The sequence below is a fragment of the Podarcis raffonei genome, chromosome 10, assembly GCF_027172205.1.
Source record: "Podarcis raffonei isolate rPodRaf1 chromosome 10, rPodRaf1.pri, whole genome shotgun sequence".
In the NCBI taxonomy this organism is placed as follows: Eukaryota; Metazoa; Chordata; class Lepidosauria; order Squamata; family Lacertidae; genus Podarcis; species Podarcis raffonei.
Window position 1 is genome coordinate 41,372,611 of NC_070611.1, and position 17,421 is coordinate 41,390,031.

General features: G+C 41.7%; 1 protein-coding gene across 2 annotated transcripts; it reads right to left on the bottom strand.

The window, feature by feature from the left end:
- Positions 1 to 84: 84 nt before the first annotated feature.
- CCDC38 (coiled-coil domain containing 38) lies at positions 85 to 17,199 on the bottom strand. Of its 2 annotated transcripts, none has more exons than XM_053404974.1 (16): positions 17,059 to 17,199; positions 15,916 to 15,982; positions 14,011 to 14,093; positions 12,207 to 12,375; positions 11,588 to 11,655; positions 10,794 to 10,957; positions 9,630 to 9,710; positions 8,721 to 8,935; positions 7,840 to 7,950; positions 6,079 to 6,166; positions 5,462 to 5,534; positions 4,746 to 4,897; positions 2,847 to 2,994; positions 1,686 to 1,900; positions 456 to 549; positions 85 to 238 (listed from the first exon to the last, which is right to left on the bottom strand). In XM_053404974.1, the coding sequence occupies exons 2-16, from the start codon at positions 15,959 to 15,961 to the stop codon at positions 131 to 133; spliced, it is 1,815 nt and encodes a 604-aa protein (XP_053260949.1). In that variant the 5' UTR covers positions 15,962 to 15,982; positions 17,059 to 17,199; the 3' UTR covers positions 85 to 130. The 2 variants fall into 2 exon arrangements, with proteins under 2 accessions (XP_053260949.1, XP_053260950.1); XM_053404975.1 differs by having other exon boundaries at positions 2,847 to 2,982; positions 17,059 to 17,198.
- Between the last annotated feature and the right edge of the window lie 222 nt (positions 17,200 to 17,421).

Sequence of the window (17,421 nt, forward strand, 5' to 3'; positions counted from 1 at the left end):
TCAAACAAGTATTTTAAAAGGAAACTGGATCAAACATCTGTCACAGTTTACCTACTATAACTCTGCTAAACAGAGCTAGAATCAAGATCTAGTGCTATTCCAAAAAGAAATGTCATGAAGCAAGAAGAATTCAACAGAAATAGTAATCATCTTCACTTTTTGTAGTTAAATCTACAACTTGTACCCCTTTTTGTTTAGCTTCTGGCGGCTGGGAGCGGAAAACCAGTTTTCTTCCCACCTAAAATGAAGACAGAAAATATAAACCTACTTTGTTAAATCAGCATGAAAGTTTTTCTTTGTAAACTTTTTTCTATAATACAGATTCTAGATTCTTTTTAACATGCACACTATCACCATGTTGCAGTATGCCCCTAACCATTTTTACTCAGTATTGGGTACTACTGAGTTCAGTAAGATTTACAGCCTAAGATATATTTTTAAGCACTCCTACTAACCCTTGTCTTTGGTACTGCAATTGCTCTTTCCAGAGCATGCTTCAGCCGTTCTTCCTGGATTCTCTTCAGTTCTTTCAATTTATCTTCACGAACTCTTTTAAGAATCAGAGAGAGATTTTAGGAATTAGAGGACATTAGTATATTGTGAGAGGGAAGTGTCCACATCTTCTCCCTCCAGTGATGCAGTCTTGAATTGTGCCTATGCTTGTAAAATTCAGCATTACTGTGGTAACAAAAAATGAGGGAGCTAGAGACAGTTTTGTGCACAGAATTTCTAAGGGATAAACTAGTTGCAACACCGTTCGCACTGTGAGCAATTGGTGAATTGATTAAAAGTGGCTGATCCACTTCAATTCTTTCCCTCCTGCTCCAGCCTTAGTCTGAATTGTTGCACTAGTGTTCGCTATTTGAATTGAGAGGAAAGCACTGGCAATAACTGTATTGCTAGAAATAGCAAGCCCCAGGAACCGGGCCTGGATTGACACCTCCATGTCTGCTATTTACCCAGATCCTATGTAATTGCTAAATTATGTGAATGATATGTCTAGTCTGGCCCTAAGAAGGTGGGACAACTAATAGTCATTTATAAAATACTTATAATACTAGGGTGGGGATGTCCATCTAAACAGAAATGTTTTTCACTTTGTGAAACTCTAATGCCTATAGGCTAAAAACTGGTGACTGTTGTCTCAAAAGTTTGGTCCAGAAGATAGTGTTGTGTCAGGGAACTGCCATCGGAGCCAGAGGCGGAGGGAAGGCTCCAGAGGGATGCCGGAGAGGGTCCCAGCAGGCAGAGAGGCAGCCCATCTGCTGGGGAAGGAAATCAGCGTAACACCAGTGGAGAAGGGGGGCAGATGGGGGAATTGGAGAGGAGGCTCCAGGACTCTTCACCGGAGACCAGCGGAGAGAGCACGGGTGCTCCGCTGCCCACACCCTCCCTGCGCAGAAGACTTCCGCGCAGGGAGAGTAGGAGGAGACTTGGCGTCAAAGAACTTCTTTGCTGGAAGAAGTTCAAGAAACGCCCACTGACGGATTCTGCCAGCGACTGAAACAGCCATGAAGTGAAGGGCTGTCCAGACAGAAAGGGTTCAACCAGGTAACCTAGCCAGGAGTGGCGGCAACTTACGCACGAGCAATCCCTATAACCATTACATGTTGCAAGCTCAGATGTGACTAAGTGATGGGAATACATAACTGGCATACTTCTTTAAGCACTGGCATTAAGGTTACCTCTGCCGCCTTTGTTTTGCTCGGAGTTTCTCCATAGTTTCAACAGTCTCAAGGTATTCCGGTGGAAGTATTTCCAACATCTCACACAGTTCTGAAACTCTGATTTCTATTGCTTTCAGCATTTGAAAGGCGGTCATGCTGGATACTTCAATCGTTCCACAGCAAGCCCTATACACCTCTGTTATTTTTTTCTTAAGTGTATTCAGCGATTTATCCTTAAGATTTAAGAAAGGGATTTTATGTAAACCACAGCAAATGCTTACGTTATACTAAACAAAAAAAGGTCTACACTGAAACTTTAAAATAAGATGAACTCGCAAGCAATATAAAAGATATAATCATTTTTAAAATATAATATAGACAATTCATTCTACAGTCCTAAAAAGGGAAACAGTCCTGAAAATGTGATGGCACTTATTCAGCACGTAAGGCAAAACCGTAAGAGAACTGGCAGAATAAGGCACATGGATTGCAATGTTAAGTCAATGCAGTGTTGAATGTCAAGTAGGATTAAATCTAATAAAGGCACAAATAAATCTAATAGTTCGATGCGCTTCTGAGCTTCTGGGGGCTCTCCAGGGGGGAAAGTGTTTTTACAATACTATAGGGACATAATTCCTGTAGATCCCTCCTCCAAATCATTGTCATTGGAGTACCCTGTGAAAATAACTTCCTGCAATTAGAAACTAAACCAGCTCAGGGAGTCCCTGATACACCTTGAGATGTCTTGTTAATGGTGCAACTCAGAACTAGGAGAACCCCTGAATCACAGATGGAGCTGGTGCACATTCCTGTTTCCAGTATATGCCTACACCACTACTTCCGTGTCCACTTTTTGGGCACCAGGTAGGATGTCAGTGTTGGGCTCCCTGGTACTGTATCCCCTAGCTATACTGGCCCTGGTTCAAACTGCTACACATAGGTAATGTGGTATCACATAGACAAATTGTGATACTTCTACCCAAGTCATTAGAAATAGTATTAAACTGAGTTTTACTCAAAGTAGACCGGTTGAAATTAATAACCCTAATTTCAGTGGCTCTACTCTGAGTAGGAGAAGCACGGAATATCACTGGCGCTGTGGTCTTGTAGCCTGTCAAGGTTTTTAGAACTGAGAGAGCTAGTCTGTGTTATAAAGATTGTATAAATGTACAAAATTACCATGGATATTGGATTATAGTCTCCGGAAGAAAACACTTTGATTTTTAATTCCAGTTCAGCACTTTTCTTTTCTTCTTTGAGGCGAGCAGCTATAAGAGCTTTTTTCTCATTTACTATATCATTTATCCTTTTTTCCCTATAAAAAAGGCTGTGAAAAGTTGTAACTAGTATTCATAACTATTTTGTAGATTAGTTTTTCTGTGCAATAACCCAACTCTCATATTCTGGCTGTTCTAGGCAAAGCAGCATTTTTATTCTACAGACTTCTAACAGGTTTAATAGGATTTCTGTCTTCCCAGGAAATTCTGAGAATCGTAGTTCAGTGATGATGGGCGAAGATCTCTCAGAGCTTGTGCAAATGCTCCTACAAGATGGTTAACGCTTGTAAGTGGCCTACTTGTATAAACAGAATAGGTTCAAGGAGAGTGAGCTCATTAAAAATCACTCATCCTTGACTAGAAAAACCATTGTTTTTCTTTTTTAAAAAATTGAAGATACCTGTAAAACAACAGGGACATACTTGTGCAAATGATGTTGATACTGGAGAAAACGTTTAGCATGGAAACACATCTTAAATAAAAAGATGTAAAAAGACTGATGATGGCACTGAAATTGTTCAGATGCTTTTGACACAAACTGAAAGTTGAAACATACTAACCCTCATCTTGAACACCTACAGTCCCCAGCAGTATTTACCTCCTAGTCACTGGGGGGGGGGGGAAACCCCACCTCTCCAATAACGTTGATATTTTCAATATCAACTGCACTATGTTCCACCAATATTCAGTGTTAGAAACTCAGATATAAAATCTAATCGCCAAATGGCACCTTAAACCTAGGTTACAGTCACCACAATGAAATATCTAGGTGCCTTATTTTGCAATAAACTCTGCTAATATTATTATTCATTTCTATGCTGCTTTATATTTTAAAGAACAGATCTCAAAGTAGTTTACAAGACATTAAACATCAAATAAAACAATCCAGAATAAAGCAAATTCAAGCTTCAAGGAAAATTATTTCCAATCTTTCTCTAAGGGACACTTTCCTTTCCCCAGTTAACAGATCCCCACATGGTTGCAACTGGACCCACACCAATTGCAAACACACCTGGTGCCTTGCTAATTTCTAACACTGCCAATATTGTATGCTCCACTGTGGAACTAGTCCAGGCTGAAGTCTCCTAGAACTGCTGATTGGCTGTTCAAACTGGTCCATTAAGAAGCTATGGGTGTTCTGTTTAAGGCATAGTACCCTAGTGCCCTAGAGTGAGATGAGCGCACAACCCTAGAGTCTGGCAAGACTGGCCCGAACGGGCAGGGGTACCTTTACCCTAGTGCCCTACAGATGTTTAGGGCTATAACTTCCATCAGCCCCAGCAAGCATGGCCAAAGTTCAGGTCTGTGCAACTGTATCTGAAGAGTACCATATTGGTTATCTCCGATTTAAGGAATCAGTGTAAAGGCTACTTGGTGATTGTCTTTTATCCCTGTCTGTACTGCTTTTCTGCTCTGGCTTTCAGCATGATAACTTGTTTTGTCTATGACTTGCTATGGTGCTTCAGCTGCTACCAACCTCAAGCCTAAACTAATCCATGGTCTGCAGTTGTGGTGGGGAACAAAACATTCCCATCTCATTCCATCAAAACCACTTCACTCTCCTCTTTCGGAGCCCAGCAAAGCATTCCCTGAACTGATGAGATTTCTGCTACACATTAACTCTACTTCTGTCTTTACAAAGTGCTGTCCTCTTGTCATGTTAGTTTTCTATATAGTGGCAAACAGATTGGCTTCACTAAACAAATATGTAGTAGTCGTGTTAGTAGAAGGGGACCCACTTTGTACCCGAGGAGGAACAGAAGCAGCGCATTTCAAAACGTTTCACTTTTAAATAACTTACATTCCCTGAACAATGGCGTGTTCTCTCTGCCTTGCGTCTTCTAGTGTTCCACTGAGATCTTGAATATTTTGAAACAGTGATAGATTTTGTTCCTCAAGATGCCTGTACATCTGAAGCAACTCATCTGGATCTTTGAAATATATCTCTGGTTCCTAATGCAGGAGAAGGAATACTATAGAGTTGCTGAAAAATGAGTCCTATCAATGCAGTTGCAAACAGTTCTTGATAAAATAAAAATTGTTAAAAATGGGAGGGGAGATTTTTAACACTGGGCTGCAATAGGTATGACAGATTGCACTTGCCTTGCTACTAAATTTTAACAAAAAATGTTAAAAATTATTGTCCAAGTGAAGGTCAATTCACAAGTTCTTTTTCTGCTGCACGTTAATCTCAGAACACTGCCTTGAAGCCAGATTCCCTAATGCAAGTCCACAGCATACTTGCCGGTATGAATACGAATATGCTAATTCTTGATCTAGAGGGCCAAGAACACTGAAATCTACGCAGAAAGTTCCCTTAGGTATGAAGAATTTACATTTCAACATACGGATGGAATCCATACATGCAGGAATCTTACAGCCATGCTTGCGGCCAGTGGCTACCTCCTAGCAGTTTTGGCCCAGAGGTTGTGAAGATGTTGTACAATTGAATGAAAAGCAACAAAAGGTCCCATTTTTATAGGATGCTGTTGTATTTAACAAATATTAATTCATCACCTCGTCAGTGTCTAGATCTTCAAGCGAAATATCATCATCTGAAGAGGCAGAGATACTTTTTTCACTTGCACAGCTGTTATAAAAGGAAAAATTAATTCAGATTTGTGTTTATACATTGAAGTTTGCCAAGTCAGTGCTCAGTGGTGGAAGGAACGTTGTGTTCGATAAAATCGAGAACTTGTTCTTTGTAAGCCCAGGCTAACCAACGTGCAGTGCTCCCAATGATGTTATGATTCCAACTCCGCGCAGTCCCCGCTGACACTCTAGTTCACATGCCAGTAGCCAGGGGGATGATAGATGGGAGAGCTGGCGCCCAAAAGCAGAATTGTACAACTACAGTGGTACCTTGGGTTACAGATGCTTCAGGTTGCATGTTTTCGGGTTGCGCACTGCAAAAACCTGAAAGTATCAGAACGGGTTACTTTCAGGTTTCGGCGCTCGCTGCGGGTTGCGAACGTGCCTCCCGCACGGATCACGTTCACAACCAGAGCATCCACTGTACTTCCACGTGCCCCAAAGGGATAAGCACTTCTCTTTCTTGAAGAGAAGCTCTTTATGTTACATCTACAACCCGAAACGGAGAGAACTTTTTAAAGCAATTAAATTTCATAGAGTACCTTGCTAGTGATTTTTTTCTCCCTTCTGTTGAGAATCTTTTGCTCAGTGATAGTCTTGATGCCCTCTTAAAAAACCTGTAGTCGCCTCCTTCAAAAATTAACAAGTCTGTATTATTACCTTTATTCGGCAACAGGGTTATAAGAACTATATTACATATCTTACGTTATTTTCATTAATATTGGAGTGCCTATCCTGTGGCCATCCAGATTTTGCTGGGTTACAATTCCTAATTGTAACGCTGGGTGGGGTTGCTCTGAACTGGAGTCCAGCAACATCTGTAGGGCCACAGCTTAAGACACCCTTGCCTTATATTAAAGACAGGATGTGGAGCTGCCTTAAAGAAAGACATCAGGATCCTGCATACAAGTATTCGTTGTGCAGCTAGTGCCTGTTAAACTTTGCCCAAATGAACTGTTGCCTGTATTCAGAACTAGAAAGGCATCCTTGCCACTAGCATTTACCATTGGGGGGGGGGAAAGGTAAGGGTGTGGGGGTATTTTGTCTGCCTTAACTTATTTCGCCCTATCATTCCTTATGTATCACTTCCTGAGTTTTGCTTAGATAAGAGGTGGTCCCTGATCCCATTTGCCATAATGTGAGTGGCTGAAATTCCTTATCGCCTTCCTTCAGCTACTCTCTGTGCGCAAGCTCCAGTCGACACTTAAATTACAGAGCAGAAGCTTCCCTGGTGGAAAGAGCGGTGTATTCCCTCAAACTGTTGCTGTACAGATGGGCAATGGGAGGCGTATGATTCACAGCACACAATTTAAGGCTCTTAGATCATATACAGCTGGGACACAATCTAATACTCAATATACTTTGGTGGCAGGGATGGTGGGACGAATTAGAGAATTCCATCACAAGCCCAAATATGTCTCTCCCAATGATGATATGCCAGCAGAACGTCACAGATATACCGGTACTACTCCATACTGGCAGAGTGGCCAAAATGTAGTGGAGGGGGGCGGTGGAGACTGATCCCATCCCCAACACTGGCATAGCATTATGCCAACTTCAGAAGTGGGGGTGGGGAATCAAAAGCTGCATACAGAAGTTAGCAGAGGGGAAAGCTCCATTGCCTGCCCCATTTCTGACTGCCCTGGCAATGGTGGATAAGGCATTTGATCGAATCCTTAGTCTGTTCCCAGGAGGTGATGCATCACCGCCTTTGATCAAGTGCAATACCTCAGGGTACCCCTGGGGATCTGGGAGGAAGACTCTGTCCAGAAGCCCAGATGGGGAGTGGGTGTTTCATGGCTGAATGGAGATTTGAACCTGGTCGAATGCTCTAGCCCAGGGGTCAGCAAGGTTTACCTGCCATGGGCCGGATCACTCCCACGGAGATCGTCCGTGGGCTGGACTGGCACAGCGTGATACTAGAAATTGCGTCTGCGCATCTCTGTGGCGCCGGAAATCACTTCTGCACATGCCCAGACGCCGGAAATCACGCCTGCACAGACGCAATTTCTGGTATCTGCGCATGCACAGATGTGATTTCTGGCACCGCTCGGCGAGTGCCCGCACTGCACTGGGGACTCGCCCTGCAGGTGGTTCAGGGCGGCTTGTGGGCCGATAAAACAGTCTTTGTGGGCCGCATCCAGCCCATGGGCCACACGTTGCCGACCCCTGCTCTAGCCACTACACACCACTGTGGCTCTTGCAGCCCTTGCTCCATTCATAATACGGTCCTGCCTGGAATATCTGGTGCAGGCAAAGATGATATTCCTACAAGAAAGTCCTTCTTCCCATTGAATCCTTACCTTGGCTTTTCTGATGGTCTTTCTTCACATCAGTTTCAGAAAAAAATACTGACGATGATGAAGGTAGCAGTTTCTTGGGATGTTGTTGCCCTTTGACATGAGCCCATTTGTCTAAAGACGCGGTTCAAACAGCACAGAAATATTTGGTAGTAAGTAACTTGATAGGCTATTTATACACACCAGCTTGCTAAATCCAAACCAGAGTGGGTCACACCCACACCATACATTTAAAGCACTCATACTGTATACTGGTTTAACAGTCATGGCTTCCCTCAAAAAATCCCAGGAACTTTAATTTGTTTAGGGTGATGACAGCTAGATAGAACAAATGGTCTAACTTGGTATAATAAGACCACATCCTTCAAGTACCAGAGCCAAACTGATGGTGAGGAGAAAAGGAAGGAAGGAGGAAGGTTCACAGAGAGCAGAGACACCACTGTGAGGTAAAAGTTGGAGGGAAACAGTACAATAGACACAAAACAAAGACTAGAAAGTTGTTTTTTTAAATCTCTCTAATACAAGTTAAACGATGAGAAAAACTAAGGCGCCTAAAAAAACCAGTCACACCCAACCTTCACTGACTCTAGGCAGGACCAGTCAGACCCTGAGGTGGAAGAGAAGGCAGAAGGCTGACAAGGACTGCCATCCCATCAGTTGGGAATGTCGAGTTTGCATCATCCAGCAAACTAGATTACTGCTTCACTGGTCTGCACTTTATACATCAATGGGGCAGATATGGGAACAACATTGATCCTTAGACATTGTTTCTCAGTTTCCACTCTGGGAGAATTGAAAAAAGAGGGAACTGAAGTGACTTCTAACATGCAGGGGTGCAGTGCAATATAAGTTTCTAGTGGACAGTACTAAAATGACATACTTACTTATTTTTTGGTGTAATATGAAAGAAGTAGACCCCATCCTGCTTTTCTCACGAGCAGGAAAAGAAAGCAAAGACTTTGAAACGTTTCTTTTATCCTTTTTCAATAGCTTCTTTTTTGCCACCTGTTGTTCTTGCCACTCTTTAGGAGACACACTCAACAAAAAAGCTTCGTAGGATAAATACAGTCTCAGATTATCTTCACTGTTTGCAATTTCACTGCAGACATTAAAGGATGATCGTTTATAAGCAAGCAGACAGTCATATTTTAGTGAAGTACAACAGCCAAATGTTATAAAGAAAATAAACTGACATTATTGTAATAAACAATGCAAAAGCAAATGAACAAGAGTTTTTATCAGAGTTATGGGAGTCACATTAAGGTTTGTTTCATCTTAATATTTTGAGCTAAAATGCTAACTCTAAGTAAGTCTGAATCTTAATACACACACACACACACAATTTATTTCTCTACCTGCTGTTTGTGTGCGGGGTGGCAGCAGCGTGCAACAATATTGTGTGTTAGTGTTTAAATTCTATTATTTTGAAAGTATTGAATCCATAGCTATCCTGCCTACAAGAGGTATTTTCCATTCAGAGAAGGGCTTTGACATATGATGTGCAGGCCTTGAGCAATATAAGAAAGAACTAAATGCATAACTAGTATTCCACTTGTGCAAGCTGTAGTATGAAAACTGCTATAGAAGTTATCACTTATCTGACTTCTTGTAGTTTGAAAACCAAATAGGAAATGCAATAAGAAGTGTTGAATAAGTGAATGACTTACACATAGATGTATAAACACCCTGCAAGCAAATCAGGATGAACACTCATTGCTGCATAACCACCTCCCAAAAAAACCTGGCAGCAGCCTAGGTTATGCTTTGCTAAATATGTGAAATAAAGAACTCACCTTTTAAGAGAGAACAGCTCATTCATTGCTGACCTCACTTCTGCTGTCACCTCCATTTTAGCTTTTGCTTCATGAGTTGCACTAAAAATAATATAGATGTTGTAATTCTGGGTGCATATAGGCAGATTTTAAAATAGAAACACATTTTTCTGCCTGCACCCCCCAGAAAATAGGTGAACAGTCTGGTTTGCTTTTGTCCACAAGTAGCACAAATCTGCAATCACTCTGAAAACCAGTTTCAAACTGTTTCCTTAGTAATCAGTGCATTACAAAACCAATGAACATTTTCAGACTGACGAATTATTCTGCCAATGACAGTCACACCTTGCACAGCACATTTAAAAACCTCTCAATGGAAACTTGCAGCCATAAGAATCAACCAGAAATTCCTCACCTCTTAAAAGTCAACAGACTAGAGGAAATAACATTAGAAAATGAAGCCAACGCCAACCCACCAACCCATCTCGTCAAAGCCATTATGCCCAAGCTTGAGGTAGAGGCCTTGCTCTCTCCCACCAAAACCTATAACACCCTCCCTGCTGACACCCATTCATCTTGCCCTCTTCCTGCACACAGATGGCTACTGAAAACTGAACTATTCAAGTGAGCTGCTAACATTTTGATGAACTGCTATTTCAAATATATATAATTCGTCTGATGCCGTTGTCAGTTCCTTATTTGTAGGTACGGTATAATGACCCCCCCCCATTCATTATTCTTAGGTATATTAGCAAAAACTGGGGCAGAGACATCACATTTCGACAACTACATCAGCAAAAAGTAATCTCTGGTCAGACATGATGTTGGGATCTGATGGGGGCAATCTCCTAGTGGCAGGGTAGAATGATCTGGGGTGGTTGAAAGCTTGTTTTTGGATATAAAGTCCCCAGGTTTCTTACTTGTGAGCATACTAGCAAGAAAAGAAAACGTTGGCTGGGTCACATCATGCTTGAAGAATGTCTGCTACAGCGATACAGCGGGCCCACGTGGCCTTCCTGTTCTTTGCAATGGCTACTGGGGCAGCCTGTGTCAGCATATTTGCGTGGGAAGGTAGGAGGGCACAAACAGGACCACCAAGCCCTATGAGAATTCTCCATGTGCAGGCCCCGCAGTCAAACCATCTAGCTTGTTATTAATAATCGAAATTGCAACAAAGTGTCTAACCTTTTAAGAGCATCAACAGAACGTCTGTCGTTTTCTTTGAGAAACTCATCAAATGCTATTGCATCTTCTTCTAATTTTGTTTCAGCGAGTTTGGCCCTCCTCTCTTCCTCCGATACCATTTCCTCCAGCTTGGCTATGGTGCGCTGTTTCGTTTTAACCGCATACTGGGAAGGGGAAACATTGCAAAAAGTTAAGCCCAAAAGGATCTTCGTATTCAAGCGCCTTGCAAAGCTGAATGCCATTCCAATAGCAAAAAAAGGCTATGCAAGGCCTGGTTGCTACTCTTTCAGGTTACTACCCTGAAGGCTTTTCGATCGAGCATTCTCATCCTAACAGCAATAAAGTTAATAGTCCTATCAGACAGCTAGTGCATGCTACAGAGAAACCATATTCTCATTAACTTAACTTAAGAGTAAATCAGGGTTTACAGAATCTTTGGGTTTTTAGTCAGAAACTTTTTTCTGTCTTCCCTTGGGCAGGTTTATTATGCTGTTAATGGTACATGGGGTCAGAATGGAATACTCAGGCTTATTCACTAACCAATATAATTAGTCAGGACACTAAATAGTAAATAATGAATGTATAGTTGAGAATTAAGATAGTGAGTACATATTAAAGGATGATTTATTCCAAACAAAATCAGTGCCATACGGCCACCATGTTTAGTGCTCAATTGCTTTGATTTAGTGATCTGTTCTGAACTAAACAGAAATGTTCCAGTGTATAGCTGAAGCTACTGTAACTAGAACTTTCCCATTTTTAAGTGCACCAACTACACGAAACAAAATGGTTACCTCCAGTAGAAACAACTCTTTCTGTTCATTGATGTATTCTGTTATAGACTGCTTATCACTCTGAATACCTTTAAAACAGTTAGAATTGTTAGATTTCATCTTCAAACCTCTGCAATTTGTAGGTTTAAATAAACTTAATGTGTACTCAATTATAAACAATATTTGAAGATTAACCATCTTTCCAGACATTATGTGGATATCTTGGATTCACTAGTTTTGCATACTATCTCAGTGTGGACCCAATGCCAAACCATGGTTAATGAAGCTATGATTTGGTGTGATACCTGAATCAATGAACCATGGTTCGTGATGAGTCAGCAAACTAGAATCAGAAAGAGGTTTGCCATGATATTTGAATTGACAAACCATAGCTACAGCTGCTGCTCTGGCCCTAAGGTGCAGGAATCTAGAATTCTATATTATCACAAGTTGTGGACCTTCTTTTGAATTTAAATATATATCTTAAATTACGTATGACCTATACTACAGGTTCTATAGTATATAAATTAATCTATAAACCAGTTAATCACAAGATCCTGCATATGAATAGTTGAAAATTCTTGGTAAATACAAGATCTGGTAAACTCAGGTTTATATTTTTGTAACTCATTTCACTCACACTTTGCAAAAGCAAGAGTCCAGTCCAGAGCAGAAGTCTCTTTCTCTATTTCTTGTTTTGTTTCTCTTTCAATGGCTTCTTCCAGCTTTTTGAGAGCCTTTCGAGACCTAGCTCTGGATGAAAATGTGCTCTTTTCATGCACCTTCAGATTGTGTTGAACTGTTCTAACCTGAAATTGAAACCCATGTTATCCAGCTTTTGAGAAAGGTAATCTCTTCTCTCACTTAAACTTCACACTTAACTGAACTAGATGAGACACGCGAGACCCATGATTGGATCTACTGAGTGATGTATAGAAGCAGACATGGGGGAGGGGAAAATGCATCAAAGTCACTGTGCTGGGTGAGGGTGTGTGAACTTTTCTCCACACGTCATTTCACTGACTGAAAAGGCTCTAAGTTATGCAAGTCCAAACAAATGTGAACTTTGAATGATGCCAGAAGCTAAATGACAGCCAATACAACAGCCCAAAATTTGGTTTAATATGTTTTCTTCTTCCAAGCCCTCAAAGTTGCAGCTTCTGAACAATTTTTGAGGATGCTAAGGGGTGTGTGTGTGTGTGTGTGTGTGTGTGTGTGACTATGAGTGAATGCATGTACACATGAGTGTGGGCATTTCACCCAGAAGAGTGAGCCTCATGCCAAAAAAATAATAAAAATTAGCCACCCATACGCATCCAATTAACAGATTTACATGCTTAGAGGAGCTTGTCTCATAACATTGTTTTACAACTGTTGCCATTACAGTGGTACCTTGGGTTACATACGCTTCAGGTTACAAACGTTTCAGGTTACAGACTCCACTAACCCAGAAATAGTGCTTCAGGTTAAGAACTTTGCTTCAGGATGGGAACAGAAATCGTGCTCTGGTGGCGCGGTGGCAGCAGGAGGCCCCATTAGCTAAAGTGGTGCTTCAGGTTAAGAACAGTTTCAGGTTAAGAATGGACCTCCGGAACGAATTAAGTACTTAACCTGAGGTACCACTGTATATGAATTACAGTGGTACCTTGGTTTACGAACTTAATCTATTCCGGAAGTCCGTTCTTAAACCAAGACGTGCTTTCCCATAGCAGCGGGGGACTCAATTTACAATAGTAAATTGAGTAAATTTACAATTTACTCAATAGGAAGCGGAACATCTTCTGCTTCCAAGGCAAAGTTTACAAACCCAAACACCTACTTCCGGGTTTGCAGCATTCTTCATCCAAGTTGTTCATAAACTAAGCTGTTCTCAAACCAAGGTACCACTGTATTGGGAGAGGTATGTACTATCTCTACACAAAACTACCATTCTGCCCCACTTTTCCAACCTAATAGGGCAAACGTTTTAAATAATAAATACATGAAGGTATGGGAATTCTACTAGAAAAAATGACTTATAAACTAAGAGCCTCTAGAGGTTAAAAAAAAGTAAATTTGTGTTTGGTTGTGTTCTGTATTATCTACGAAAACAATAAAATCAAACTGCTCACCTGGCCTATAAATGGCTGTGGATGATAGAATAAAATAAGAATCTGTGGAGCTTTGCAAACCCTTGGAAAATAAGGGATCTCCATGTTAATTGTGTTTTTAAAAATGTTTTAGACTTGTTATAATTTCTATTATACTAAAAGTCTGGAAGGTATTACTGATACCTCTGGCCTACTTTTGTGTCTCTGCTCTGATATTTCTGTTTCCTGTGATGTTTTCATTTATGCTTGATTTTTCATTTAATTAAAGTTTGAAAAATAAAAATAAACAACTAATGAAAACAATTACAATGGCAACTATAGTCAATTATATATTTGACAATTGGAAATACATACCTTTTCTTTTTCTGTGCACTCAATATCTCTATAAAGATATATTTCAGCATCCATGGCTTTGAAAGGGCTCTTTGGTTTGCCATCTTGCCACATAAAACATGAAAGAAAATACCATTTGCTTTCTAATACCATTTAGGAATATTAGCATTCAACTCCCAGCCCTCCCACGATCCCAAACCATTAAAAATGGCAAATCTCAACTCAAGGAAAAACTAGCTAAAGAGTTATCCAGCAGGAATGAGAATGGCTTTTGATTTTCATTCATTACTTCTGTGACTTTCCCACATCCCTTTAAAAGAAAAAAAAAGCATAAAATGATATATATTATCTGTTCTGGGAGCACTTTGTGCTGAAGTTTATGGCTGCTTTATATTTAAGTACCAGACTAGCTGCCAAAGGCACCTAGGAATTCCATGCCAGTGAGTGCCTGGAATTCCAAGTAGTAAAGTCAATGAGCAGATGACTCTTCTCTTCTGCCAACCTGCTTGTTTTCCATGTTCCCGGCAGAGAAAGGAAAGTCTCTTCCTCTGCAACCAGCAAAGTAGTACATCAGGCTGGCAGCGAAGGAACAGACCACAGTCTTCCTCCTTGCCTTGGAAGAAGGCGAATATTTTTCTTAGCCTGCCTTTCCAGGCTTCCCCTGCTGTGGCCAGCATAGAAGCTAGCACAGTGTACTAGGCTTTTGGCAGGTTAGTAATAAAAAGTGTGCGGGTAGTAACTTCTGTCAGCTTAATTTAAAATGAGTTATGGAGCAGAAATTTAATAAGCGAACAATTTAAATACATGTGCCATGTGTAGAACGATGGGGAAGAAAACAAACACAAATCACTGCCCGTAGCAGCAGTGATGCATGTCAAGGGACAAAGTAGTAGTGGTGCTCTTCTAGTGATGGTGCTGCACTCGTTGCACCAGGGGTAAGTAATAAATTTTTTTTATTTATACCCCGCCCTTCCTGGTTCAGAAAACCGGGCTCAGGGCGGCTAACAACAAATTTAAAACACTTAATTGTAATACAACATAGAAGCAGCATAAAATACAGTATAAAAGCATGAATGACAAGAAAATCCAAAGTTCAAAAATCAATTTGGGGAAAATCCATCCGATAAACATTGGCTAGTCACCAGGGCTAGCTGGGTGAATTAGTTCTACTTGGGCCAGCAATGAGGCAAGGGGAGAATTAGCTGTGGGGTCTCAGAGTGGGTAATCTTCATAAAAGGGGAGGGGGAGGAAAAAGAAGGGAAATAAAAGATCAGGCTGAATTCAAATTAAAGGTCAGGCAGAAGAGCTCTGTCTTACAGGCCCGGTTAAATCCTGAAGGGCCCTAGCCTCATGGGACAGAGCATGCCACCAGGTCGGAGCCATCACTGAAAAGGCCCTGGCCCTGGCGGAGAATAGTCTGACTTTCTTAGGGCCTGGGACCTCTAAACTATGGTTATTCATGGACCTTAAGGTCCTCTGCGGGGCATACCAGGATAGGGATGTGGTGACAGTCAGATGGGGGGGTTGGGTTGGCAGCATTACCCCTAGAAGGTGCATGTGCTCCTGTGGGGCTTTTGCTGCGAACCTGGAGGTTCCTGACATCATGCCATTCTGTAAAGTACAATCCTGCACTTCACTCTTGCATAATGCAGAAGTATCTAAGGAAGTATCTATTTATGGGAACTCCTAGATGCACCAAGCATGTGTAGGGCCATCCTGAATTTCTTGGTCTGCCATTGCTTGCATTATAAAGATCATCGCCTCCACATCTGAATACCTCATTAGAGTTGGGTCCAATGAATGGCCAGACACCACGCAGAGCCCATTACAGAATTCACTGTTTCCCCCATGTTCCAGATGTTGATTTTCTGGAGCCCCTGACAGTTCAACCTACAGTTTCTAAAGCTATTTGATATTTTGAATTACCTATCTCAACTTTTGATCCCAAACACTGTGTTGAAGCCATCTCCATACTTTAACACCCTCCCGAGATCTAGAAAGAAACATAATTGCAAGAAAGTTTAAAAACACATTTGCTTTTTAGCTGTTTGAAAATTCAATACAGGGATAAACAACAGCATGAACGAAGGCAAATGACTGTTTAATCTGACAAAAATCAGCAGTAGTTGAATGAAACAAAGAGACTTAGAATATAAATATAGATATATTGCATGAATGTGAGGCTTGCCAGACAGAGATGTTAGATCAATAAAACATTTTTACATTTATCTCCCTGTGTATTATAATGAATATTTATTGCCTTCAAGGTAATGCTAAACTACCATGGGGGTGGGGGAGAAGGGACTACATGACAAATAAATGGGGAAGCTGGACAATGTCCCCCCTCCACTTCCAATGTTACATTTCCTTAGCTTTGTTCTAAATGAGGCAGGATGGGAAATGGCCTAGATGAAAATAGACTCATCAGGTGCAAGTATGAGACTGCTGATATAACCTTTTTCTTCCTTTATGAGAGAAAATAAAAAAGCAAGCTTTGGGCTCACACCTATGTCTTCTACTGTACACTGTTTCCCTTGGATGACATCCCATTTTAGTCAGAACAGACCCATTAAAACCAATGGCCTTAAGTCCACTTATTTCACTGGGCTTGCTCCGAGGAAATAATACACGTACCAGTTCAACCCTTCATAGCCAGATCGAAAGAAGGTTATGGCCAGTAGGTGCAGAGAGTTATTATTTTATTTTGGGTCCACTGAATAAAATTTCGCCCGTGTGTGTAAATACATAAGCAATCAATCCTCGGAATGTAACACGTGTACAGGCGAAGCTGCCTTGATGCATGTGCAGAGCGCTAGATGTGACGCACAGCTGGTTTCCACTTCTGAGATGAGGTCTACGGGTTTCCGGAGGAGAAAGTGACTTCTTCCAGGTAAGCTGTTGCTTTTTATTATTATTATTTATTATTATTATTTATGTGTTTGGGGTAGATTTTTTTTTTTGCAAAAACTGGGCGAAGGGAGGAACCAATGCACCGCACAGCGGCTGCACGCCAAACCTCCCCAAATGCAGCCCCTGCCCTTTCTTCGAGAAGTTTGACTTCCTCCTTACAGGAGAGCGCCCGGGCAGTCGAAGGAGGTAGCTAAAGACATGCGAGAGCCGCCACCGCAGCAACGGCGCCTCCCGGGCTGTGAAGGCGGTTGGGAAGAAGAGGCCCCCCCGGCAGCGCGAGGCGGGAAGCAAACGCCGCTCAGCGCCGGCGCAGCTCCGCCCACCTCTGCGCGGGGCCGCGCGCGCCTTGGCAGCTTGCAAGGAGCTTGCTGAGACTTTTCTTCGCGCCTCCCAAACACCGCTGGGATGGAAGCGGAGCTGGCCTCCTCCTCCAATGCACCGACCCTGTGCACATGTTTGAGTGAAGAGTTCCACATTTGCCTCCTTCCTTCCTTCCAGCCGAGCATGCATAGCACTGCCGTT